Source organism: Capricornis sumatraensis, chromosome 16 (genome assembly GCF_032405125.1).
Source record: "Capricornis sumatraensis isolate serow.1 chromosome 16, serow.2, whole genome shotgun sequence".
Taxonomy (NCBI): Eukaryota; Metazoa; Chordata; class Mammalia; order Artiodactyla; family Bovidae; genus Capricornis; species Capricornis sumatraensis.
The window spans coordinates 81900456-81927255 of NC_091084.1; the positions used below are offsets into that span (position 1 = coordinate 81900456).

At 41.3% G+C, this 26800-nt stretch overlaps 1 protein-coding gene across 2 annotated transcripts in view; it reads left to right on the top strand.

The window, feature by feature from the left end:
• The first annotated feature begins 315 nt into the window (after positions 1-315).
• The window catches only part of ZFP91 (ZFP91 zinc finger protein, atypical E3 ubiquitin ligase), a 35148-nt gene continuing 8663 nt past the window's right edge, over positions 316-26800 (top strand). For both annotated transcript variants that reach the window (XM_068988247.1, XM_068988248.1), the window contains exons 1-2: positions 316-647; positions 5888-5916. In XM_068988247.1, the coding sequence (XP_068844348.1) occupies positions 316-647; positions 5888-5916 (361 nt within the window). The remainder of the gene's footprint in view (positions 648-5887; positions 5917-26800) is intronic.

Below are 26800 nucleotides of genomic sequence, written 5' to 3' on the forward strand. Positions count from 1 at the left end.
GGGTGGGGGTGGGCGGAAGCCCGGGACGCCGCGACGTGAAAACCCGCGAGGGGCGGGGCTAAGGAGCCGCTTCTTCCTCCTGATTGGCCCGCTGTGCGCCTGTGGCGGGCGCGCGCGCGCGCCGCCAGCGGTACCGGCCCTTGAGTGGCAGGGGGCGGGGGGGGCGCCCTCGGAGCCGGGCGGAGGGGAGGGGGGAGAGAGGCGCGCAGAGTGAGTGAGCCGGCCGCTCCGGGGGGCGGGGGGAGCAGCGCCGCGGCCGCCGCCGCCGCCGCCTCCGCCGCCGGGACCAGGGGGTGGGGGGGCGGACGCGTCTCGATGCCGGGGGAGACGGAAGAGCCGCGACCCCCGGAGCGGCAGGACCAGGGAGGGGGGCCGGCGGCGGCGGAGCCCCAGCCACAGCCCCCTGAGGCGGCGGCGGCGGCGCCGCCCGCGGGGCCCCCCAGCAGCCGCGTGCTGAGGGGAGGCCGGGACCGGGGCCGCGCCGCCGCGGCCGCCGCCGCCGCCGCCGTGTCCCGTCGGAGGAAGGCCGAGTACCCGCGCCGGCGGAGGAGCAGCCCCAGCGCCAGGCCCGCCGACGCCCCGGGGCAGCCGGCCCAGGCCGCGAAGCCGCCGTCCCCGGCCCAGGGCAAGAGGAGCCCGCGCCTGCTGTGAGTAACGCCGTCTCCGCGGCGGTGGGAGCGACCCCCCTCCGCCCGCGCAGCCCTCGCGGCTCCCGTAGCGGCCGCCCCACGTGACGCGCCGCCGCTCTGCCCCCTGCCGGCCGGCCCGGCGCTCCGCCGCCCGCGCCCCGCCTCAGCGGCCCCCGCCGCCGGCCTGCCCGCGCCCCGCCGCCCCTCCCGCCTCGGCGGCCCCCGCGGGGCGCGCCTCTGCCGCCCGCCCCGCCGTCCCGGGCTGTCCGCCGGCCCCTTCCCCCGCGCGGCGGCCTCCGCTGTACCGCGCGGCCCCGTTGGGAAACCGGCGGCGGGGGCTTCGCGCTCAGCGCGCAGGATGAGGTCGTTCCCCCACCCTTCCCTCCTGATCAGTCTCAGCACAGTTAGTTTGGTTTTTTTTTTTCAAACGTACTAAATTTTCACATTTTCACTCGTTTTTTGGAAGGAAAAAAAAAAAAAACTTAGGATAAAAACGTGGCTTGCCAATTTTAAGTGTAGACTCTGAAATGCGTGTGTTGATGGTTTTTTTTCTTTGACGACTGTCAAAAACAAAAACTTTCAATATTTCCTACGTATCATGCTTTGTATTAAGTGCTGCACTTAAGTCTCACAAACTCATCTCATTGAGCTTAACATTATCTCCTATAGATAAAACTGAGGCGCACACAACTGTGTATTTTTGGAAGTGTTTTAATATAGGGATTTCGTCCTTAAAATTTTGAATAATATGAAAGGAATTCTTTCCTTCCCGAGAGGTCGTAGAGGAACCAAGATGACCAGGAATCTACATAATTTTTAAGTTGTTCATTAAAATGTTTCTGTGCCTAAAGTAGTGAAGCACACGTGTTTGTAAATTGTAGAAATGAAGCGCATTAGCCATGGAATTAGTTGCTGAAGACTTCTGTGTCTTTTTGACTTTCAAGTGAAAAAAAAAAAACAGGAAAAATTGAAGGTGAGGGGAGAAATAAGTTTTAAATGCCCCCGGCCGATGCCGCCACGCTACCTCCCCAGTAGAGATCCTGACAATATTTGGCTTACACAGGCCTGGTCAATTTAAAATTTGAAACACACCTGCTCCACAGTTAAGAGTGAAGTCTGTGACTGTGGCATACTTGTCTTGGAAGACTGTCAGAAAGAAGTAACTTTCAAAGGTATATTGTGTTTTAGATGTGCTTTCAAATTATTGGATGTTATTTGATTAACATGTGGCTCAGCTGGTAAAGTGGAGAAGGAAATGGCAACCCACTCCCGTATTCTTGCCTGAAAATCCCGTGGACAGAGGAGCCTGGTAGGCTACAGTCCGTGGGGTTGCAAAAGGTCGGACAGGACTGAGCGACTTGACTTTTCTTTCAGCTGGTAAAGAATCCGCCCGCAGTGCGGAAGACCTGGATTCGATATCTGGGTTGGGAAGATCCCCTGGAGAAAGGAAAAGGCTACCCACTCCTGTATTCTGGCCTGGGGGATTCCATGGATTGTATTTTCCATGGCGTCGCAAAGAGTTGGACAGTTGAGCGACTTTAACCAATTAACATAATTTAGAGAATTGTGTAAATTAAATTTCTGTGGACAACAAAAACTTGTATTTATAAATGATTGGGCTGCATGCAGTTAGGGTTCGATTAATAATTGCTGTGAGTTTCATAGACAAAAAATTTAAACAGTTTTTGCTATCATAAATTTGAAAAGATGTCATTGGCCTTATTTGAATATAAATTCCTTGGACAGGTTAAACTGCTTCTGCCTCAGTTTTATTATCTACAGGAAATACTGTTAAGCTCAATGAGATGAGTTTGTGAGACTTAAGTGCAGCACTTAATACAAAGCATGACACGTAGGGACTATTGAAAGTGTGTGTTCTGAGCAGCGATCCGCACCTGTTCCGTGCGTCTCCTGCGTGTGGCCTGTAGTAGGCAGGCCTCTGCTGGAGTGACGCAGTGGAGGCATAGCTGCTGTGTGGGGAGTTCTTCATGTAAATCCTGCCAAATAGGGTTTTCAATTTTTTCTATGACCATACACAGGAAGGTTAATAACTTAATCTTTTAAAATTTCCTTCCATTTTCACCTACCCATTTGAAAGTTATAGATGGCTATATCTCCTTAGCACCTTTCCCTCCCGCTGACTCATCAGTTTACTCAGAGAAAATCTTAAGTGTTCCCTAACTTCTGTCAAAAAAGTACTGAGTAGTTTTATTTCCACAATGTAAATATTACAACAGTTGAAGTTGGATGAGGACGGCTTAATTAAATCCTTTCAGTTTTTTTCTCCTCAGTATTCCTTGTGGGGAGGAAAGAAAAGTCTTAATTCTTAAAAGTGCGCCTCTCTCTCATCCAGTATCATAAAAGATCATAGTGTTCTTTTAGCCTCGGAACTATTTCTTAACTGTATATTTTAAATTATGCAGTTTTGATTGGATTGTTTGATAAATTTTCACTTTAATAATTTTTTTATTACATGTTTTCAATTTACTACATACCCTGGAAATCGAAGAACTGCTACAGCATTTCAGCTCAGTAAACTTTGATTAAGCAAATAATTGGATCTGGTAGTGTGCTGAGCCAGGATTTATAAAGAAAAATGAGACATGGATTTCAGTAAAGGGGGACGATGCATGGATTAGTGGAGGTTTGTCAAATGTATGCACAGTTTACAGATTTTCAGAGTGATAAATTTTAAAAAGTAACTGAGAAACTTTATCCATTAAGACATTTCAAGTTTTGAAATGTGTGATCACTGAACCCTGGTTAAGTTCCTTCTGACTTTGATTTCAGCTCTGTTTTCCAAATAACATTTCTCCCAATAAATTCCCAGTAATCACTGTTTAACCTACCCTTGTTTTTCTTGATCAAGGAAACAGCAAAGTGACTTGATTGTACAGTGGTTTCAAGTGTCAGTAAATAGACTTGGGTTTTCGATTCCTCCTACAAGGCAAAATAGAAAAAAAGCATTGCTTTTTACTGCTTACTGACCTTGGGCAAGTCACTTAACCTCCTTGAATATGCTTCATCATCTTTAGCTGATAATTTATGATTTATGGGATGAGCTTTACAGTTAGATGGCAATTACTGTTTTTATAAACTTTCCTAATCTTATAACAATTTTTCTGTTTGCATTGACATACTCAGGAATTAATGAAAAGAATAGGAGCTCTTTATGAAGGGGAATAAAAAGAATTTTTCAGTGAATGTGCTTAAGCAAAAGGCATTCAGTTAAATTTATAATCATTTTAAATTAAAAGCTTAAGGTCTAGTAGGAAAGATAAACCAAGTTTGAAGAAAGGTTATATATTAGTACTAAGAATTAGGCTCTTTATTTGCTGTATTTTAGCCAATAAGTTCCAGAGTTAAGATTCTTACGTTTCAAATGCAGATGTTTATAGGTATCTGTGTATGGGTACGTACAGGTATATACAGGTATCTGTGTATACATACACACACTACAGCTTATTTATGATTTAGAAATTAAAACATCCATTCTCTACTAATAGGGAAACACTATAATTGTTAAAATAAGATTACTTTAAATGCAAAAGACTTATTTTCTTCCTACTGTGTGATAATAAGTCCTTTAGATTATCTGATGCATTTCAGAATTTAATACTTATATACTTTTTTTTTTTTAATTTCTCACTTAGCTGTTGAGAAAAGCTGTTCTTTCCTCACCATAAGGAATATGGGAATATAGGCTAGAACAGTATTCCTAGTGGTAAACCTACAGGTTCAGATGGGTTACAAATGAAACAAATACTGCACTGTTTTCCAGTATATGGAATTCCATTTGGGGTTTGTTTTCTTGCAGAAAGTAAAATGGTAGTAAGCCTTTGCTTCACACTCTCTTTTTGTAAGGAGAAGGTGATGGTCATGATAGTGAGAATGAAGAGGCAGTAATACTCTGAATTGGAAAAATTTCTGGATTCTGTGGCTCTTTAGAGAAGCCTTCGATTGTATAAGCCCCAAATCCTGAGTTTCCCTTTTGCGGTGAGCTTGGTAGAGGGAACCCTGAGCCGTTCTCATGGGCTTTCAGAAAGTTTACTGCATAGTGTGTCCGCATCTAGCAGTGATTTATGAAACTTTTCATTTAGAGCTAGGGTGACGAGCAGCACTCCTATGTCAGTTGTTAATTGGGACATTAAAAATATAATAAATTATAATACCAAGCTTTTAAAAAAATGAATGAGATGAGAAAATGATATTTAGTCTCTCTAAAGAGAACAGAATTTGTATTATGCTGTGGCTTCAGTATCTGCTTGGATATTCTTTGTAACATAAGAGTCTTCATTTGTATTAGGTTTATTTTCAAAAAAGAAAAAAAGGAGAAAACTTTATATTGCTCAGAGATGCTGTTTGGCATCTTGGGAAAGATCCAAGACAGGTCAACTTTGAATTGGGGTAAGGGCTATAGAGGAGAGTCATTATACTGTACCCAACAGTTAACATTTGATAGAAATTTCCCTGAATTAAAAACATGTGAATGACATTTTTTTTAACCTCCAGTTTATTACACATAAGACTCTTTACTCTTCCTATCTAATTTATAAAGTTCAAGTTACATTTATTTCTAGGTCCAGTCTGCTGCCATTTTAGAAATAGATTTTGACTTTAGTTTAACAAATGAATAATTTTAGGATTTTCTCTTAGGTTCATTAAATTTTTATTTTGAGAATTGTCAAATATGTCCAAAGTAGAGATAATAATGAGTCCTCAGTATTTATCACCTGGATTTAACAGTTATCGAGATTTTGCCATTCTTACTACCTTTATCCTTCTTCCCTCTGTTTTTCTTTTGGCAGGAGTATTTTGGAGGATGTCTCAAATATTTCATTGCACCACTAGTTACTGCATTTGTGTAAAATACATTTTTCTTTTATGACCATTTAATACAACAAAATTAGCAGTAGTTTCTTTGTATCGATTTTTTTTTATAGTTAAAAACTATTTTGAATGATACTCTAGCTTTGTGCTGTCAACTATGATATCTGCTTGTGGCTAAATTATATTAATCAAAACTTGATAATTGAGTTCCTCAACTACATAGCTATTTCAGTCGTTCAGGAGACTATCATATTGGACAGTACAGATGTAGGATGTTTTTTTTATCACTGCAGAAAGTTCAGCTGGACACTGCTGCTCTAGATGCTTTCTGTATCACTCTGGAGATGAACCTGAAAAGGATAAATGTTTGTTTTTTTGAGAAAATGTGCAAGATTATTCATTTACCATTTGATTCTCTTTTCTTTCAGATGCATAGAAAAAGTATCAACTGAGAAAGGTAAGATGGGTCCTTCTTAGCACTCCATAAACATTACGTGACTACTTTATAATCTGATAGAAAATAGAATGAGCTTCAACCTGATCATTCAAATTGCTCCTATTTAAAAGTGACTTATTTGGTAATGAATTGTTGGAATAGATAGGCCATATTTAAGAGTGGCAGGTTTGGGCAAGTGGAACATTTCAATATTATTTAAAAACCTAATAATGGGAAATCAGATTATTTGATGTCACTTTATTGTAATTTTTAAAGTTACTTGGTTTTTCAGTGAAGTAGCAGAGCGGAATGATACACAGTATACAGAGTACAGTATAGATTCTTGTGGAGAGTCATAAATGCATTTTGAAGAATGCAGAAAGAAAAGTGTTTTAAGATTGCAGCCTGGTGAATAATTAAATGGGCCCATTAGGTTATTTCAAGTAGCAAACCAGATATATGTATTAAAAGTATTCTTATCTGGATTATGAAGGGAAGCTAATGTTCAGGTTTTTTTTTAATGCTTTTTTTAAAAGACTTGTTCTGGCTTTGCAGATTGGATTATTAAAATTGCCCATATCATGTTGAGCCAGTTGCTCGTTTATTAAATTTTTTTCCTAGTTGTTGACTTTGTTCCTTGATACTGCATTCAAATACATAGCATCCTTCTTAAAACTAAAACAAAGATACATTTAAGCATATTTCATTTACTTTGTCTAATCTTGGTCCAGTCCTAAAGTATTAATCAGTTAATTTATTATGTATATATGTAATATGAGTACATATTATCCTCAGTGTGGACTTTCTCTTTTAAAGAATGCTTTGCAATATGCATGTATAGGTCGAGTGTAAAACCTGAATTTATGCCATTTAGAAGAATGATAGTATGGTTAGGAACCAGTAACTTGATTACTCTGTGAGCAATTAGGTATCAGTGAGCAGGTTTTTTTTTCCTCTGAATTTTAGAATCTGCTAGTATTTCATTTCATAGTATACCAAGCAGAAGTGTTTCATACTAGGCAGGTTTTTGTGTAGAAAGCTTTGCATGACTGTTTTGTTTAGGAGGTTTTGGGTTTTGTTGCTGTTGATACTTGGAAATTAGGATATGTCTGTCAAGAATGGAAGCTCTTGTGTTCCTTATTCAGAGATCATTTTGGAAATTTTAGGATGTGGGGGGAGTGCTGTGACAGGTGACAAATAACAGAGCAATTTCTACTAAGACAAAAACCACAGCCTGCATCTGTCAGCTAGAATTATCTCCTGTGTCTAAAGACTGTCAAAAGAAATTATTTTGGGTTGCCTTGGAGTGAACTCACAGAATGTGGTGGAAATTAAGAACTCTGTTGTAGATGACTTTTTAATTGATCTTTTGTGTCGATTTCTTAAACCAGAAGCTGGTATGTTACATAAAGTTCTGCACTGAGGAGAGAGTGAAACTGCATTTCGGGTAGTTCAGTCTCAGTCAGTACCACTTTAACCCATTTGTTAAATGCCCTGGATTTAGAGTTAGAGCTCAGAATTTGAATTCAATTTCTGTCTTTTACTGCAAATAAACTCTGCATAGCAACTATTAGAGTTGATAAACAAACTGAGCAAGGTAGTGGGATACAAGAGTAACATACAGAAACCTGTTGTACTAACAGATTTCTTTATGTTAACATTGAAATATGAGAAAGAGAAAGTAAAAAAAAAAAAACTCTCTTAAAATTGCCTCAAAAAGATAAAATACCCAGGAAAAACCCTGACCGAGGAGGTAAAAGACTTGAATGTGGAGAACGACTCTACTACAGAGCTGCAGTCAGAACAGAGTGGTATTGGCACAAAACCAGACATGAATCAGTAGAGCAGAATAGAGAGCCCAGAAGTAAACACATTCACCTGTGGTCAGTTAATCTTCGGCAAAGAGGCCAGAATATACAGTGAGGAAAAGACAAGTCTCTGCAGCAAGTGGGGTTGGGAAAGCTGGACAGCTAGCTGCATGTATATCAGTGAAGTTAGAACATTTCCTCACACTAGACTTAAAAAACTCAAATTGGCTTAAAATGTAAATATCAGATATGACACCATGAAACTCAGAGAAGATAGGCAAAAAACTTCCTCTTATGTACATGATAGCAGTGTGGACTGGGAGAAAATATTTGCAAACACTGCAACTGACAAGGGTTTAATTTCCAAAAAAGTACAAACAGCTCACGCAGCTCAATATCAAAAAGAAACAAAAAAATGGGCAGAAGACCTAAACAGACATTTATCTGAAAAAGAGGTACAGCTGACTTAACGAGCACATGAAAAGATGTTCATCAGTGTTAATTATTCGGGAAATGGAAATAAAGCTCTAATGAGGTACTGCCTCATACTGGTCAGAATCACCATCATCTGAAAGTCTATAATAGTAAATGCTGGGTAGAGTGTGGAGAAAGGGGGGCCCTTCGACACTACTGGTGGGAGTGTGACTTAGTGCAGCCATTGTGGAGGGCAGTATGGATATTTGTTAAAAAGCTAAAAATAGAGCTATCATGATCCAGCACTCCCTCTCCTGGGTGTATTATCAGAGGAAGATGAAAACTCTTAATTCAAAAAGAGACGCATGCCCAGTGTCATGCAGCAGTGTTCACAGCTGCCAGGCGATGGAAGCAGCCCAGGTGTCCCTCCACAGATGGATGGGTACGGAAGATGGGGGTTGTGATTGTGTGTGTGTGTATATGTATATTTTCCAGTGTGTGTGCACACATGGGCACACACACACACTGAAATATTCAGTTCAGTCGCGTCCGACTCTTTGCCACCCCATGAATCGCAGCACGCCAGGCCTGCCTGTCCATCACCAACTCCCGGAGTTCACTCAGACTCAGGTCCATTGAGTCAGTGATGCCATCCAGCCATCTCATCCTCTGTCGTCCCCTTCTCCTCCTGCCCCCAATCCCTCCCAGCATCAGAGTCTTTTCCAATGAGTCAACTCTTCGCATGAGGTGTCCAAAGTACTGGAGTTTCAGCTTCAGCATCATTCCTTCCAAAGAACACCCAAGACTAATCTCCTTTAGAATACTCAGCCATAAAAACATATGAAATAATGACTTTTGGAGCAACATGAATAGACCTAGAATTATCATACTAAGTAAAGTAAGTCAGACAAATATAAATAACACATAATTGCTTATATGTGGAATCTGGAAAAAAAAGATACAAATGAACTTAAATTTATGGTTACCAAAAGGGAAAGGAGGGGGGAATTAATCAGGAGTCTGGGTTAACAGATACACACCACTACATATAAAATAGATAACCAACAGGGACCTGTTGCGTAGCACAGGGAAGTATAGTCTATATCTAGTTATGATGGAAAGGAACCGGAGAAAGTGTGGTGGGTGGTGTGTGTGCAAAATGAGTCCCTCTGCTGTGCACCTGACACTGATGCAGCGTTGTGAATCATCTGCACTAAAGTTTAAAGAGAAAAACACCTGCATCACGGGTAAGTCAGTCTTTAAGTCCCACGTTAATCCCCTAGTTAAGTGCTCTGGATCTGGAGTTACAGCTCAGGGGTTGAATTCGAGTTTTGCCTTTTATTGCAAATAACCTAGTTAACTGAATCCAGTAAAGACTCAATAAAAAGTAACTGTTGTTAAGCTTATAAAATTTCAAAGAAATCCTCTCCAGCTCCCATCTGAGTCTCTGTAAGTTTAGTTACTACAGTAATCGTTCAAGTCTGAGCTGCATATGTAGGTATGTAAGTGTCTCATAATTCTACAACTAGATCACTGAATATAGAAATGGAGGTGAATTTCTAAAGATATCTCTTTATTTCATTAGTATTGAAAAGATGTTTTCAGGATTATTTTTTACTCTTACTCCAAACAACTTGGAAATAAAGTGCTCTCCTTCAGCTACAGGCGAGAACTCTGGACAGGTTTGAGTAAATGATAATGCACACTCAGAAAAGGAACTGGCTGCTGCTTCAGAATTACTAAATTGCAAAGTGCCGTGGTCATTTTTCAAGTTGAAATAATAGGAAAGAAGGGCATTAGGTCCCTTTGTCTACGGTGTTTAACCCTGATGGATGTGTCTAGAATGCAGTAGAAAATTGCTTCACAAACAGTTCCTTCAGCAAGTGATTGTTGAGCATTCCCTGTGTGTCCAGCACCATCCTAGATACTAGGTTGTGTGTTAAGTAAGTGTGGGGTGAAGAAATTCCAACAGTGTAACACAGTGAAGGTAAAGGAATGATTTGCTTCAGTGTAGTGATTAATAATCCCAGTGTTGCTTTACCTGCTCATGTTAACTTCACAGACTTTGTTTCTGGGTAGTTTGCAATGTAGATGCCAAAATGCACAGAAGCTGCATGTAAGGCAGCCCCTCCTCCTTTTCCTTAAAGAATATCTCCTGAAATTAGAGCTGGGAGGAAACAGTTTGGAACCTTGGTGGTTTAAAAAATTTGATTCTATTGAAGTGTGGGCTCCATCCTTTATGTAATATCATTTTGCTGTTTTTAGTTGCTCTTCCTGTTGTAGTGATGTTTGGGAAAGATTGCCTGGACAGAGTCAACAAGTGAGTTAATCAGATCTCGGGGTTTATTTAGATGGTTTTCATTGGAGTATGTCTGTTTTCCTGTGGTAGTATATAAATTCTTAATTTTTACCATCTGAGTTTCTGCACAAAGGATGTACAAAAAACATTGTCTTCACAATGATAAACTCTTCTAAAGTCGGCTTAAATACTAGTTTTGTTTTCCTTTTTTTAAAAAAACAGAGGACTTGCTTTCCCTGACTTCTTTAAATATGTTGAGATTGGCTAATATTAATATTTCAAAATGGACTTTACTAATTATTTATGGAAAACAAAGTAGAGCTAATTATAGAAATACACAGAGTCACAGGATCAGGTTTCTGAGACTCAAGTTCTGACTATTGTAATGCTTATGTCTCAAGAGGCTGACAGTACACCAGATAGTCATTTTATCTATCCGGTTTCCTTCCTATCCCTTTATCTTAAGGTGACAGGAACCACATTATTATTCCTCTCAGGGTGGGAAAGATCTGCTCAGCAACTTGTTCCTTGTTAGGAATGTCCCGGAGCCTTCAGACTGTTTTTCTACTTCAGATATCCAGACCTCCGATGGTTCTTCCTTTCTGTTCTAGTTTCCTAGACGTGCAGACATACCTCATCTGTGATTAGTGTGGATTGTGACATGGGCTTTTAGAAAGCCTTGATTATCAGTTCCTTTCGGTTATGGGATGTTTTATCAATCAGGTCAATGAGTTTTTCTGTCCCTTCCATGTAAAGAAGATAGGTGTGTAATAATTTGCCTATTATGATTCAGCATATCAGAACTGTCTTGACACAGTTGTAAGTTTATCTTGTTATATATAATAATTATTTTACATTGAGATCCCTTTTCCTCCACAACCAGTTGCGAGTTGCAACAGAACACCCTGGCAGAAGAGGCCCAAGGTCCTGAGTGGGCAGACCTCCCCTCAACAGATAAGAACCGGAAACCCCTAAGAGATACTCATCTCGACCTGTGGACATAATGCTCTCCTTACACCGAGATTATGGGTGGGCAAGATCCTCTGACACAAAGAAATTAGCTCTGAGTTAATGACCCCTGATCTTTTAAGTCCCAGGAAGGATCAAGCTCCTCTGAATTAAAACTAGCCAGGTCGATCTAACTGTTACAGACCCAGGCGAGTACCCCCTTTAGCTTTAGTACAGTTAATGCCCTACTGAGAATTCCTGAGGGTCTGTCTTTTGCTTACATATCTCCTTAAATGTGGCTTACTTGTTTGATCCTAGACTCCCAACTTATATCCTACCTTCTTATTGACTGATTCTGTTTGTAGCTTTAACTCTTTGAGAATTTCTAAACCCCATTTTCTTTACTGTGACTCTCTATATAAACTTCTGTGTCAGTTATATATTGTATAATAAACCATCCAAAAGCTTGAAGTGAAGTGAAGTGAAGTCGCTCAGTTGTGTCTGACTCTTTGCGACCCCATGAACTGTAGCCCACCAGGCTCCTCCCTCCGCCCATGGGATTCTCCAGGCAAGAATACTGGAGTGGGTTGCCATTTCCTTCTCCAGGGGATCTTCCCGAGCCAGGGATCAAACCTGGGGCTTCCGCATTGCAGGCAGACGCTTTAACCTCTGAGCCACCAGGGAAGCCTCCGATAGCTTAGTGGTTTAAAAGACAATAGTTTGTTATTTCTCAGTTGGGCCATGCTCATCAGTGGTCTTCCAGTTCAGACATTTCCATGTTGTGTGGTCTTAGGACAGTGGTCCAAAAGCTGCAAGGCCTCTTGAAGTCATCCCACAGAAAACAAGATCAGCATACAAAAATCAGTTGTATTTGCGTGTAAAAATATTGCTTACAATAGTACCAAAAGTATGAATTACTTAGGGAGAAATGTGACGGAAGATGGGAAGCATACACTGAAAAGTACGGCACACTGCTGAGGGAAGTGGGTACTAAGACCTAAGTAAAGAGCGGTGTGCCTTGTTCGTGAGTTTGAAGACTCATTGTTAAGGTTTTATTTCTCCCCATATTGATCTGTAAGTGCAGTGTAATCAAAATCAAAATCCCAACAGGTTTTTTGTGACGAATTTTGACTTTGAAAACTTCTTGAGAAAGTATTGGGGACCCGTAGGAGTTTGCAAACTACACTGTGAAAGCCATTAGTTTACACTCAAATCCCAACATGTCTTTTAGCAGTGGGATTGATTCTCTAAGGAAGCAGAAAGAGACGAGTTCCTTCATGGGCTTCCAACTGTGACTGCTACACGTCGGTGTTCTGTGTTTATTTAACTATTACTTGATTGGAGGACGTTTGGTATTTCTCAGATTCTCCCCCAACCCCCGGGGAGGGGGCAGTAGATTACAGGTGAATTTTTTTTTATTTTTAAGAAATTATTAAGATACACCACACGTATACGAAAGCACACTCAACGGGAGTGTCCAGCATCGTGCATTTCCACAAAGCAGGCCCAGCCGTGTAAACATTACCCAGCTCAAGAAACAGAACACAGCCATCCCTAAGTGTAACCACTGTTGTTACTTTGAACAGCACAGATTTTGCCAGCTGTGAGTTTTACGTAAGTGGAGTAGTTCGTTATAGCTCTTTGTGGGGCCTCTCCTGCTCCCCACTGTGTGGGGCCTCTCCTGCTCCCCACTGTGTGGGGCCTCTCCTGCTCCCCACTGTGTGGCATCCCTCTGTGTTGCATTTGTTATAGACGTTTATCTTCATTGCTATGTACTGTTCCATTGTGGGAATATATCCCAGTTTATCCATTTACTACTGATGGGCGTTTGGGTAGTTTGAGTTATTGGCCTTTATGACTCAATGCTGCAATGCCTATTTTATTAACACAGTTTTATTGAGGCACAGTTTACATATCGATAGTTTAAAATACACACATTTTTAAGTGTGTAATTCTGTCTATGTAGATACGTCTTTTCTGACATGTTGTATACAGACTTATAATATGTGAGGTTTTCTGTTTTGAGTCTGACTTCTTTCACTTAGCACAAAATTTTTTAGGTTACTCCATGTTGTAGCATGTGTAAATATTTTCATTCCTTTGTGTGAAAATACTCCATTGGACCTAAACAGATTGTTCATCACTTGATCTACTTTTTATTTTTTTTATTTTTTTTTTTGTTTTTTGTTTTTTTTTTAATTTTAAAATCTTTAATTCTTACATGTGTTCCCAAACATGAACCCCCCTCCCACCTCCCTCCCCATAACATCTCTGTGGGTCATCCCCATGCACCAGCCCCAAGCATGCTGTATCCTGCGTCAGACATAGACTGGCGATTCAATTCTTACATGATAGTATACATGATAGAATGCCATTCTCCCAAATCATCCCACCCTCTCCCTCTCTCTCTGAGTCCAAAAGTCCGTTATACACCGCTGTGTCTTTTTTCCTGTCTTGCATACAGGGTCGTCATTGCCATCTTTCTAAATTCCATATATATGTGTTAGTATACTGTATTGGTGTTTTTCTTTCTGGCTTACTTCACTCTGTATAATCGGCTCCAGTTTCATCCATCTCATCAGAACTAAAAAGAATTCATTTGATCTACTTTTTAAATAGCTACTGTGAATAATGATGCTGTGAATGTTCGCTGCAGTTTTAGATTAAGAATTCACTTTCTTGAAATAATTCTTCTCGTGGTCTTTTAGGTCAGTATCTTCCATAAATGAGCCGCTCTTTTGGCACTTGAACCTGAGACTTGGTGGAAATGAACCAGCTCTCAAATCTGCGTTAAGCTCTTGGACTGACGCTTTCCCATTTCTTTCTTATATGATAGGTGTGGCGTAGTGGGATGAATATAGACTTTGGACTTAGATATACCTGGGTTCCAGTCTTAGCTCCACCATTTAATAGGTGAGCTTGCAAAAGTCAGTTAATTGTTTTCCTCAACAATTAAAAAAAATATTATTTGGCAAGATTATGAGGACTAAGTTTAGAAAAAGGGAGAAAATATTAGGCACTTAACAAGTATTTAAGGTTTGTTAGTTTTCCTCCAAAAATGTAAATATTTAATTAGAGATGAGACTTTCACTCTAGTTTGTTCCAACCTGTTAACCAGTCATTTCCCTGTTCACTATATCAGTGTTAACTCTGTAATCTTGGATAAGTGGTTTAATTTCTCTCAGCCTCAGTTAGAAAAGTGAGGAGCCAGGCTGAAGGAGGACCAGACCATGTTAGGGCGAAACTTAGAACTTGGAGTGTTTTATCGTGATGAAATGGCTGTCACCTTTTGGATTTGATGTTAGATTATTTTAAAAGGATTGTCGGCTACTCTCAGATTGAGAAAATTCACTTTATGTTTCATTTTTTGGTACCTAGAAGAATTGGGAGAAGCATGCCTGCCAGGAGTGCCAGTATCTTTTTGTCTCAGTTCATAGCATCCCCCACTCTCAGTTTGTCCACTCTGCCTCGTCCTACCGTGTGGTATTCACAGCACCCACAGTGGCTGCCTGGTACCTTACTCATGGAACAGAGTTAACCATCACGAAACATAGAATTCAGTGCCATTTAGTACCTTGACATTACCTCCATCTGCAGAGGCCCTGTATCCATTAAAGGGAGTCATTTCCCACCCAGCCCCTTTCCAGCCTCTAAAAAACACTAACTTAGTTTTATTTTTTATATAGGAGTACTGTTTAACAATATTGTATTCATGTCAGGTGTACAGCAAAGTGATTGAGCTATACATATACATGTATCCCTTTCATTCGCATTTAGGTGGTTACAGAGTACTGACCAGAGTTCCCTGTACTGTACAGTGGGTCCTTGTTAGTTATCTATTTTAAACATAGCGGTGTGTATCAGTCAGTCCCAAAGGTACTTGACTCCTCCTTATGAGCAATACTGCATTTTGTTTGTCCGTTCGGTGTTTGACAGATGTCTTGGTGATTTGCACATTTGTGGATTGACTGTTACAGACATCCACGTACGAGTATTTGAATACCTGTTTTCAACTTTGAGGGTATATATGTAGGAGTGGAGTTGACAGGCATTTTGGCCACCTGATGCGAAGAGCTGACTCATTAGAAAAGACCCTGGTGCTGGGAAAGCCTGAGGGCAAGAGGAGAAGGGAGCACCAGAGGATGAGATGGTTGGATGGCATCATCAGCTCAGTGATCATGAATTTGAACAATCTTAGGGAGATAATGGGAGAAGGCAATGGGACCCCACTCCAGTACTCTTGCTTGGAAAATCCCATGGACGGAGGAGCCTGGTGGGCTGCAGTCCATGGGGTCGCCAAGAGTCGGACACAAATAAGTGACTTCACTTTCACTTTTCCCTTTCATGCATTGGAGAAGGAAATGGCAACCCACTCCAGTGTTCTTGCCTGGAGAATCCCAGGGACGGTGGATCCTGGTAGGCTGCTGTGTGTGGGGTTGCACAGTGTCGGACACGACTGAAGCAGCAGCAGGGAGATAATGAAGGACGGGAAAGCCTGGCGCACCGCAGTTCTTGGGGGTCGCAAAAAGTCGGACATGACTTAGCAGCTGAACAACAACCAATGGTAATTCTGTGTTTGGTTTTTTTTTTTTTTTTGAGGAACTGCGAAATATTTTCCACAATGGCTGCATCATTTTACATTCCCACCAGCAGTGCACAAAGAGTTCCAATTTCTCTACATTCTGATACTTGTTATTTCCCATTTGTAAAATTGCTGTGATTATAGGCACTGTAGTGTGTGAAGTAGTAGTCTCATTGTGGTTGTGATTTACGTTTCACTGATGACTTAGAGTGAGCATCTTTTTGTGTGATTTTTGAGCATTTGTTTGTCTTTGGATAAATATCTGTTCGAGCCCTTTGCCCACTTTTTAATTGGATGGTTTGTCTGTTGTTGTTAAACTGACTTTTTTTTATATTCTGGATATTAGGCTCCTATAAGATATAGGACTTGCAAATGTTTTCTTCCATTCTGTAGACTTCACGTCTAAGTTACTTAGTGCTAGCTCTTCACATTAAGGTCTCTGATCCATTTTGAGTTAATCTTTGTGTATGGTATAAGGTAAGGGTCCGGCTTCATTCATTGCATGTATATCAATTTGTCGAAGAAGCTATTCTTTCCCCACAAACGGTCTCAGCAACCTTGTCAAATTATTTGACCACAGGTGTTTGGGTTTTGGGGGCTTTCCGGGTGGTTGGGTAGTAAAGTATCCCCCGCAGTGCGGGAGCCACATTAGATCCATCCCTGTTTGGGAAGATCCCCTGGAGGGGATAGAGCATCCCACTCGGGCGTTCTTGCTGGGACAGTCGCGTGGACAGAGGAGCCTGGTGGGCGACAGTCCACGTGGTCCCAGAGAGACAGGCCAGAGCAGAGCGAGTATTGCCATTTTAGCAGTATTTAAGTATGTTTTTCTTTTTGATTGAATTGTAAGTGGAGTGGAATCATTTTCTTAATTCTCCTTTTTGGATTGCTCTTGCTGGTATAGTTTAAACAGTTAATTTTTGCCTGTTGATCTTGTATTCTGCAACTCTCCTCAATTTTTGTTGCCTTTCATAGTTTTTCTTTGCAGATTCTTTAGAAATAAGGTCTTTTCATTTGCAGATAGATTTAGCTTTACTCTCTCCTGTTTGTGCCTGTTTTCTCTTGCCTAAGGCTCTGGCTGAGGAGGCAAAGGGCATCGTTACTTTGTTTCTGATTTTAGGGAAGGAACTTTTGCCACTAAGTGTCTTAGCTCTGGGGTTTTGATAAATGTTCTTTACCAGGCAGAGGAAGTTCCTATTGTGTGTTCTTATCTTGAAAGTGTGTTGATTTTGTCAAATGCTTTTAAACTACATCATTTGGGATTGATTTTTGTGTGTTGAACCACCTGCCTGATCCTGGGATCACTTGGTCATAGTTTTAATGTGCTGCACTGTCTCGATATGCTGCTGAATTTGGTTTGCAGGAATATTGATCTGTAGTTTTCTTGTGTCTTTGGCTTTGATATCAGAGTTATGCTGTCCTTATGGAATGAGTTGGGGAGCTGGGAGGTTCCTTCTAGGCTTTTTTCTTTATCACTGGGGGATTTCTGATTACCAGCTCAGTGTCTTCACTTGTTATTAAGTGTGTTCAGAGTTTTGGTAGTTCGAGCCTCCTTTTTTTCCCCTCGGTCTAACTAGAGGCTTGATGATTTTGTTGATCTTTTCAAACAACTAACTTGGTTTCATCTTTTTCTCTGTTGTCCTACTGTTTTCTTAATTATCTCCACTTTTTATTCCTTTGTTTTGCTAGTTTTGGATTTGGCTTGCTTCCCCCGCCCCTTTTTTCTTTAAGGTGTAAAGTTCAGTTCAGTTGCTCAGTCGTGTCCCACTCTTTGCTACCCCATGGACTGCAGCATACCAGGCCTCCCTGTCCATCACCAGCTCCCAGAGTTTACCCAAACCCATGTCCATTGAGTTGGTGATGCCATCCAACTATCTCATCCTCTGTCATCCCCTTCTCCTCCCGCCTTCAATCTTTCCCAGCATCAGGGTCTTTTCCAATGAGTCAGCTCTTCGCATCAGGTGGCCAAAGGATTGGAGTTTCAGCTTCAGCATCAGTCCTTCAATGAACACTCAGGACTGATCTCCTTCAGAATGGACTGGTTGGATCTCCTTGCAGTCCAAGGGCCTCTCGAGTCTTCTCCAACAACACAGTTCAAAAGCATCAATTCTTCACACTCAGCTTTCTTTATAGTCCAACTCTCACATCCATACTTGACCACTGGAAAAAGCATAGCCTTGACTAGACAGACTATTGTTGGCAAAGTAACCTCTCTGCTTTTTAATATGCTGTCTAGGGTGGTCATAACTGCTTCCAAGAAGTAAGCGTCTTTTAATTTCATGGCTGCAGTCACCATCTGCCATGATTTTGGAGCCCCCCAAAGTAAAGTCAGCCACTGTTTCCCAATCTATTTTGGCATATCGAGAGAGTGCAGCACATTAAAACTATGACCAAGTGATTCCAGGATCAGGAGGGTGGTTCAGCACACAAAAATCAATCCTAATTGATGTAGTTTAAAAGCATTTGACAAAATCAACAAACTTTCAAGATAACACACAATAGGAACTTCTCTGCCTGGTAAAGGACATTTATCAAAACCCCAGAGCTAAGTGATGGGACCAGATGCCATGATCTTTGTTTTCCAAATGTTGAGCTTTAAGCCAACTTTTTCATTCTCCTCTTCCACTTTCATCAAGAGGCTCCTTAGTTGTTCATTTTTTGCCGTAAGGATGGTGTCATCTGCATATTTCCTGATTATCTTGGTTTGCTACAATCTTGACTCCAGCTTGTGCTTCCTCCAGCCCAGCGTTTCTCCTGATGTACTCTGCATATAAGTTAAATAAGCAGGGTGACAATATACAGCCTTGACATGTTCCTTTTCCTATTTGGAACTAGTCTGTTGTTCCATGTCCAGTTCTAACTGTTGCTTCCTGACCTGGTGTAAAGTTAGGTTATTGATTAGACATGTGTTGTTGTGTTTGTGTTTTAGCCACTTAGGCCACTCTGACTGCTGCTTTTGCTGTAGTCCATGTTTTGTGATATGTTGTGGGCTTTGTTGGGCGGGTGCTGTTGCATGCCCCCTGCGATGGAAGTTAAGGGTTGTAACCACTGACCACCAGGGAATTCACTCAGTCTTTTTAAATATCTTAAGTGGCCTAATATGTGGTCTTTTCTGGATAATCTTCTGAGTGTACTTGAGAAAACTGTATATTCTGCTGCTGTTGTATATGTTAGGTTTTTTTTCTGTTTTAATTATTTTAAACACTGTTGTGCAGGCCCTCTGTTTCCTATTTGAGTTTCTGAGTAGTCATTTTATCCGTTACGGGAAGTAAGATATGGAAGGCTCTCACTGATTTGAGTAATACCTATTTTCCCCTTCAGATCTGTCGTTTTTACTTCATGTATTACATATGTATAGATTTATAATTCTTACATCGTTTTGACTGACTTCTAATATACACTGTCTCACTTTGTGTTCTCACAGCAGGTTTTGACTTGAAGTCTATTTTGTCTGATACTTGTAGAGCTGTTTTCTGTTGATTGGATTGTTGGCTCTCAAAAGGTGTTGAGAACCTGTGAATGTAAGATTGTTTGGAAGCAGGGTCATGGAGCTCCTTGTTTGCGTGGATTCGTGTCTCAGACTTGGTGGGGGTGTTTTGCCCTTTGTTTCTCCGAGTATTCTTTCTGCTACAGTTACAGAAAACTAACCAAACTGACCACATGATCAGTCTAACTCAATGAAACTATGAGCCATGCCATGTAAGGCCACCTAACATGGACGGGTTATGGTAGAGAGTTCTGACAAAACATGGTCCACTGGTGAAGGGAATGGCAAATCACTTCAGCATCCTACCTTGAGAACCCCATGAAAAGGGAAAAAATATGACACTGAAAAATGAACTTCCCTGGTTGGTAGGTGCCAAATATACTACTGGAGAAGAGTGGAGAAAGAACTCCAGAAAGAGAGAGGAGACGGAGCCAAAGGGAAAACAACACCCAGTGGTAGATTTGACTGGTGATGGACGTCAAGTCTGATGCTGTAAAGAATGATATTGCATAGGAACCTATAATGTGAGCTCCATGAATCAAGGCAAATTGGAAATGGTCAACAGGAGATGATGGCAAGAGTAAATGTCGACATTCCAGGAATCAGTGAACTAAAATGGACTGGAGTGGGGGAAATTAACTCAGATGACCGTTATATCTACTACTGTGGGCAGGAATCCCTTTGAAGAAATAGAGTAGCCGTCATAGAAAAGGAAAGAGCCCGAAATGCAATACTTGGGTGCAATCTCAAAAACCACAGAATGATCTCTGTTCGTTTCCAAGGCAAATGATTCAGTATCACAGTAATCCAAGTCTATGCCCTGATCAGTAATGCAGAAAAAATGAGGTTGAATGGTTCTATGATGACCTACAAGACCTTCTAGAACCAACACCAAAAAAAAGATGTCCTTTTCATTATAGGGGATTGGAATGTAAAAGTAGGAAGTCAAGAGATCCCTGGAGTAACAGGCAAGTTTGGCCTTAGACTATAAAGTGAAGCAGGGCAAAGGGTAACTTTTGCCAAGAAAATGCCCTGGTCATAGCAAACACCCTCTTCCGACAGCACAAGAGAAGATTCTACACATGGACATCCCCAGATGGTCAACATTGAAATCAGATTGATTTTATTCTCTGCAGCTAAAGATGGAGAACCTCCATATAGTCAGCGAAAACAAGACTGGGAGCTGACTGTGGCTCAGATCATGAACTCCTTACTGCCAAATTCAGACTTAAATTGAAGAAAGTAGGGAAAACCGCTAGACCGTTCAGGTGTGGCCTAAGTCAAGTCCCTCATGACTACGCAGTGGAAGTGAGACACAGAGTCAAGGGACTAGGCCTGATAGAGTGCCTGAAGGACTATGGATGGAGGTTTGTGACATTACAAGAGGCGGTGATCAAGACCATCTCCAAGAAAAAGAAATCCAAAGAAGGCAAAATGGTCATCAGAGGAGGCCTTACAAATAGCTGAGAAAAAAAGAGAAACAAAAGGCAAAGAAGAAAAGGAAAGATACACCCATCTGAACACGGAGTTCCAGAGAATAGCAAGGAGAGAGAAGAAAGCCTTCCTCAGTGACCAGTGCAAAGAATAGAGGAAAACAACCGAATGGGAAAGACTGGAGAGCTCTTCAAGAAAATTGGAGTTACCAAGGGAACATTTCATGCAAATCTGAGCACAATAAAGGACAGAAATAGTATGGACCTAACAGAAGCAGAAGATATTAAGAAGAGGTGGCAAGAATACACAGAAAAACCATACCAAAAAAACATCTTAATGACCCAGACAATCATGATAGTGTGATCACTCACCTAGAGCCAGACATTCTGGAATTCAAAGTCAAATGGGCATCACTGAACAAAGCTAGTGGAGGTGATGGTATTCCAGCTAAGTTATTTAAAATCCTAAAAGATACTGTTAAAGTGTTGCACTCAATATGCCAGAAAATTTGGAAAAACTCAGCAGTGCCCATAGGACTGGAAAAGGTCAGTTTCCATTCCAATGCAGTGCCAAAGAATGTTCAAACTACTGCCCAATTGCACTCATCTCACACGCTAGTAAAGCTCAAAATTCTCCAAGCGAGGCTTCAGCAGTATGTGAACCAAGAACTTCCAGATGCTCAAGCTGGATTTAGAAAAGACAGAGGAAACAGATCAGATTGCCAGCATCTGCTGGATCATAGAAAAAACAAGAGACTTCCAGAAAAACATCCGCTTTATTGACTACGCCAAAACCTCTGACTGTGTGGATCACAACAAACTGAAGAAAATTCTTAAAGAGATGGGAATTCCAGCCCACCTTACTTGCCTCCTGAGAAATCTGTATGCAGGTCAAGAAGCAACAGTTAGAACTGGACATGGAACAATGGACTGGTTCCAAATTGGAAAAGGAGTACCTCAACGCTGTATATTGTCACCCTGCTTATTTAACTTCTATGTAGAGTTTAGTTCAGTTCAGTCCTTCAGTCGTGTCCGACTCTTTGCAACCCCATGAATTGCAGCACGCCAGGCCTCCCTGTCCATCACCAACTCCCGGAGTTCACTCAGAACTCATGTCCATCGAGTCGGTGATGCCATCCAGCCATCTCATCCTCTGTCGTCCCCTTCTCCTCCTGCCCCCAATCCCTCCCAGCATCAGTCTTTTCCAGTGAGTCAGCTCTTCGCATGAGGTGGCCAAAGTACTGGAGTTTCAGCTTTAGCATCATTCCTTCCAAAGAAATCCCAGGGCTGATCTTCTTTAGAATGGACTGGTTGGATCTCCTTGCAGTCCAAGGGACTCTCAAGAGTCTTCTCCAACAACACAGTTCAAAAGCATCCATTCTTCGGCGCTCAGCCTTCTTCACAGTCCAACTCTCACATCCGTACATGACCACAGGAAAAATTATAGCCTTGACTAGACGGACCTTAGTTGGCAAAGTAATGTCTCTGCTTTTGAATATGCTCTCTAGGTTGGTCATAACTTTTCTTCCAAGGAGTAAGCGTCTTTTAATTTCATGGCTGCAGTCACCATCTGCAGTGATTTTGGAGCCCCAGATAATAGTCTGACACTGTTTCCACTGTTTCCCCATCTATTTCCCATGAAGTGATGGGACCAGATGCCAAGATCTTCATTTTCTGAATGTTGAGCTTTAAGCCAAATTTTTCACTCTCCTCTTTGACTTTCATCAAGAGGCTTTTTAGTTCCTCTTCACTTTCTGCCATAAGGGTGGTGTCATCTGCATATCTGAGGTTATTGATATTTCTCCCAGCAGTCTTGATTCCAGCTTGTGTTTCTTCCCAGCCCAGCGTTTCTCATGATGTACTCTGCATGATAAGGAAATATATAATAGATGCTAGTTGTCCAAAGTTAAATAAGCAGGGTGACAATATACAGCCTTGACGTACTCCTTTTCCTATTTGGAACCAGTCTGTTGTTCCATGTCCAGTTCTAACTGTTGCTTCCTGGCCTGCATACAGATTTCTCAAGAGGCAGGTCAGGTGGGCTGGTATTCCCATCTCTTTCAGAATTTTCCACAGTTTGATATGATCCACAGTCAAAGGCTTTGGCATAGTCAAAGGAGAAATAGATGTTTTTCTGGAATTCTCTTACTTTTTCCATGATCCAGCGGATGTTGGCAATTTGATCTCTGGTTCCTCTGCCTTTTCTAAAACCAGCTTGAACATCAGGGAGTTCACGGTTCATGTATTGCTGAAGCCTGGCTTGGAGAATTTTGAGCATTACTTTACTAGCGTGTGAGATGAGTGCAATTGTGCGGTAGTTTGAGCATTCTTCTGCATTGCCTTTTTTTGGGATTGGAATGAAAACTGACCTTTTCCAGTCCTGTGGCCACTGCTGAGTTTTCCAAATTTGCTGGCATATTGAGTGCAGCACTTTCACAGCATCATCTTTCAGGACTCCCCCAGCAGGGATTGAACCCACTAATCTGCAGTGGAAGCACTCTGTAGAGTACATTATGTGAAATGCAGGGCTGGAGGAAACCCAAGCTGGAGTCAAGATTGTAGGGAGTCAAGATTGTAGGAAATCAAGATAATCAAGAAATATCAGTAGCCTCAGATATGCAGATGACACTGCCCTTAAGGTAGAAAGGGAAGAGGAACTAAAGAGCCTTGGTGAAAAGTTAAAGAGAGGGAAAAGGCTGGCTTAAAACTCAAAGTTTAAAAATCTAAGACCATGACATCAGGTCCCATCGCTTCATGGTTAATAGATGGGGAAGCAATGGAAACAGTGACAGAATTCATTTTCTTGGGCTCCATAATCACTGCAGATGGTAATTGCAGCTGTGAAATTAAAATTTTGACTCTTACTCCTTGGAAGAAAAGTTATGACCAACCTAGACAGCGTATTAAAAAGCAGAGACATTATTTTGCCAGCAAAGGTTCATCTACTCAAAGCTATGGTTTTTCTAGTAAAAGCTATGGTTTTTCCAATAGTCATGTAGGATGTGATAGTTGGACCATAAAGAAAGCTGAGTGCCGAAGAATTGATGATTTTGAATTGTGGTGTTGGAGAAGACTCTTGAGAGGCCCTTGGACTGCAAGGAGATCCAACCAGTCTATCCTAAAGGAGATTAGTCCTGAGTGTTCATTGGAAGGACTGATGTTGAAGCTGAAACTCCAGTAGTTTGGCCACCTGATGGGAAGAGCTGACTCATTTGAAAAGACCCTGGTGCTGGGAAAGATTGAGGGCAGGAGGAGAAGGGGACGACAGAGGATGAAATGGTTGGATGGCATCACCAACTCGATGGACATGAGTTTGGGTAAACCCTGGGAGTTGGTCATGGACAGGGAGGCCTGGCGTGCTGCGATCCATGGGGTCACAAGTAGTAGGACACAACTGAGCGACTGAACTGAACAGATTCTTTGTGCTCCATTCTGTACTCTCCTTCTGGGACTTTGTTGATTTAATGGTCCCCCACTGATCTCTTAGTCTCTGTTAATTTTTCTTCATTTCTTTCTGTTCTTCAGAGTGGATGCTCTCAGTTGACCTATCTAAGTTTGCTAATGTGTCTCCTTTCTCAATCTGCTGTTTAATGAAACCATCTAATGAATTTTTCATTTCAGATATTACGCTTTTTAACCCCAGAATTTGATTCCGTTATGTAATTGCTGTCTGTTTGTTGGCATATTTTCTATTTGTTGAGCCATCATCCGATCTCCTTTAGTTTCGTGAGATTTCCTTTAGCCGTCTGAGCATGCTCTTTGTCTTCTGTGGTCTGCCTTGAGGCTTTTTGCTTGTGCTCAGCTTGTGATCTACAGACGACCTTACGAGGCTTGTGCGCCTTGTTTCTTGCTTCGGGGTGTACTTGGTGGTTGTGAACCTGTGACTGTACCTCAGTTCTTACAGTGGTGATTCTGGTGCAGGTGGTGTGTGTGTGCCTTTCTGATGAGGGACATTTTTGTTGTCGTCACTCTGACAATGTTCTTTTAAAAAATTATAGAGTTTTAGGTGATGTGTGGGTTATTCAATAAAACAGGCTGCTGTGCTTCATTTGTAAAGATAGCAGTTCTCATCAGATTACCATCATTTGTCCTGTGGATAATGCCCACAGTTTGAGAAGAGCTTTATTGAGTATAGGAGGTTATGGAATAGGTTTCAAGCCCACATTAGTGTAGCTAGTTTGAGTAAAAGAAATAATTTTAATTTTCTCTTTATTATTTAATGTTGCAGTACTTTATGAAGGGTGTTGAGTTTCTCCCTTTGAAGAAATTTTCTTAAAAGCGGTGGTGACCTAGATGTAAAAGTCCTTGATTACTAGCCCGAGACAGGATTTTTAATTTTAGGCCTACTTAAATAATTTTGTGATCTTGAACAAGTTGAAGTTCCCACTGCTATTCATCTCTGCATTTCAAATGAATTTTATTTCATTACTTTAATATGGTCTCATAAAACTTTCAAACCAGTGTACTTAAAACTGAAACAACTGCCAGTCACCACCTTGTTCTGCAGTAAAGGAAGCTAATTTTTCGTATCTTTTTTTAATAAACACTTTCCTGTAAATATGGAAAGTTACATTGTTTCTGCTTTTTATTTTAAACATGCTATAGTGAGCCTCCACGTGCCAGTTTCTCTTCATAGGGCAGATACTGTGAGGCGGAATTCCTGGAAGTCCTTTTAGATCTTCCCTGGAAGGTGGCGAGTATTTATGTTTCTTATAATCTGTACAGAAGTGTTGTGATATATGTAGATTGATATGTAGATAGGTAGATTTATACTATGTATATATACACATATATAATAGTTAGACATTATATGGATGTGGGTTTTATAAGTGTGATCTTAGTTTTGTAGGATTAATTCCTAGTAGTTGAACTTACTGGGAAAGGTATATGTATTTAAAATTTTGATAGATATTGCCAAATTGTCCATTATAGAAAGGTTTTACTGACCTCCACATGTTAATCTCTGTCAAGAGCTTCTATTTTCCTACAACATTGCCAGTGCAGTGTGCTGGCAGGCGTCCTGGTTGCTGCCAGTGTCCTAAGGGAACACTGCTGTCAGTTTCATTGGAGTCTGTCTTGTTAGGAGTGGATTGAGCTTTGCTGTCATTGTTTTTGTTTGTTCACACATTTGAAAGCCATTTTTACTGAGTTGCTATCTTTCTGTTGGGCCGTTAGACTTTGATTATAGTGGAATTTGCCATGCTGAAAACTTTTTATGTTTATAAAGCTGTATGTATCAGTCTTAAGACCTAAAATTCTGTGCTGTTCTTAGAAAGGACTTTTCCATTCTGAGATTATTGAAAGGATCTTCCTTGGTCAAAATAGGCTCATTTTTAATATACTAAGTAAAATTGAATAGATACAAAGGAATTCCTCTTGATGGAATTGCTCTTTTGCACTCTTCAGTTCAGTTCCGTTACTCAGTCGTGTCTGACTCTTTGTGACCCCATGAATCGCAGCACGCCAGGCCTCCTTGTCCAGCACCAACTCCCGGAGTTCACTCAGACTCATGTCCATCGAGTCAGTGATGCCATCCAGCCATCTCATCCTCTGTCATCCCCTTTTCCTCCTGCCCCCAATCCCTCCCAGCATCAGAGTCTTTTCCAGTGAGTCAACTCTTCGCATGAGGTGGCCAAAGTACTGGAGTTTCGGCTTCAACATCATTCCTTCCAAAGAAATCCCAGGGCTGATCTCCTTCAGAATGGACTGGTTGGATCTCCTTGCAGTCCAAGGGACTCTCAAGAGTCTTCTCCAACACCACAGTTCAAAAGCATCATTTCTTCAGCGCTCAGCTTTTTTCACAGTCCAACTCTTACATCCATACAAGACCACAGGAAAAACCATAGCCTTGACTAGACAGACCTAATGCAACGTTGTTTGATTATTAAATCATCTAGAAGTATGCTTCTTCTTGCTCATGCTTCTGTAGATCTGGTC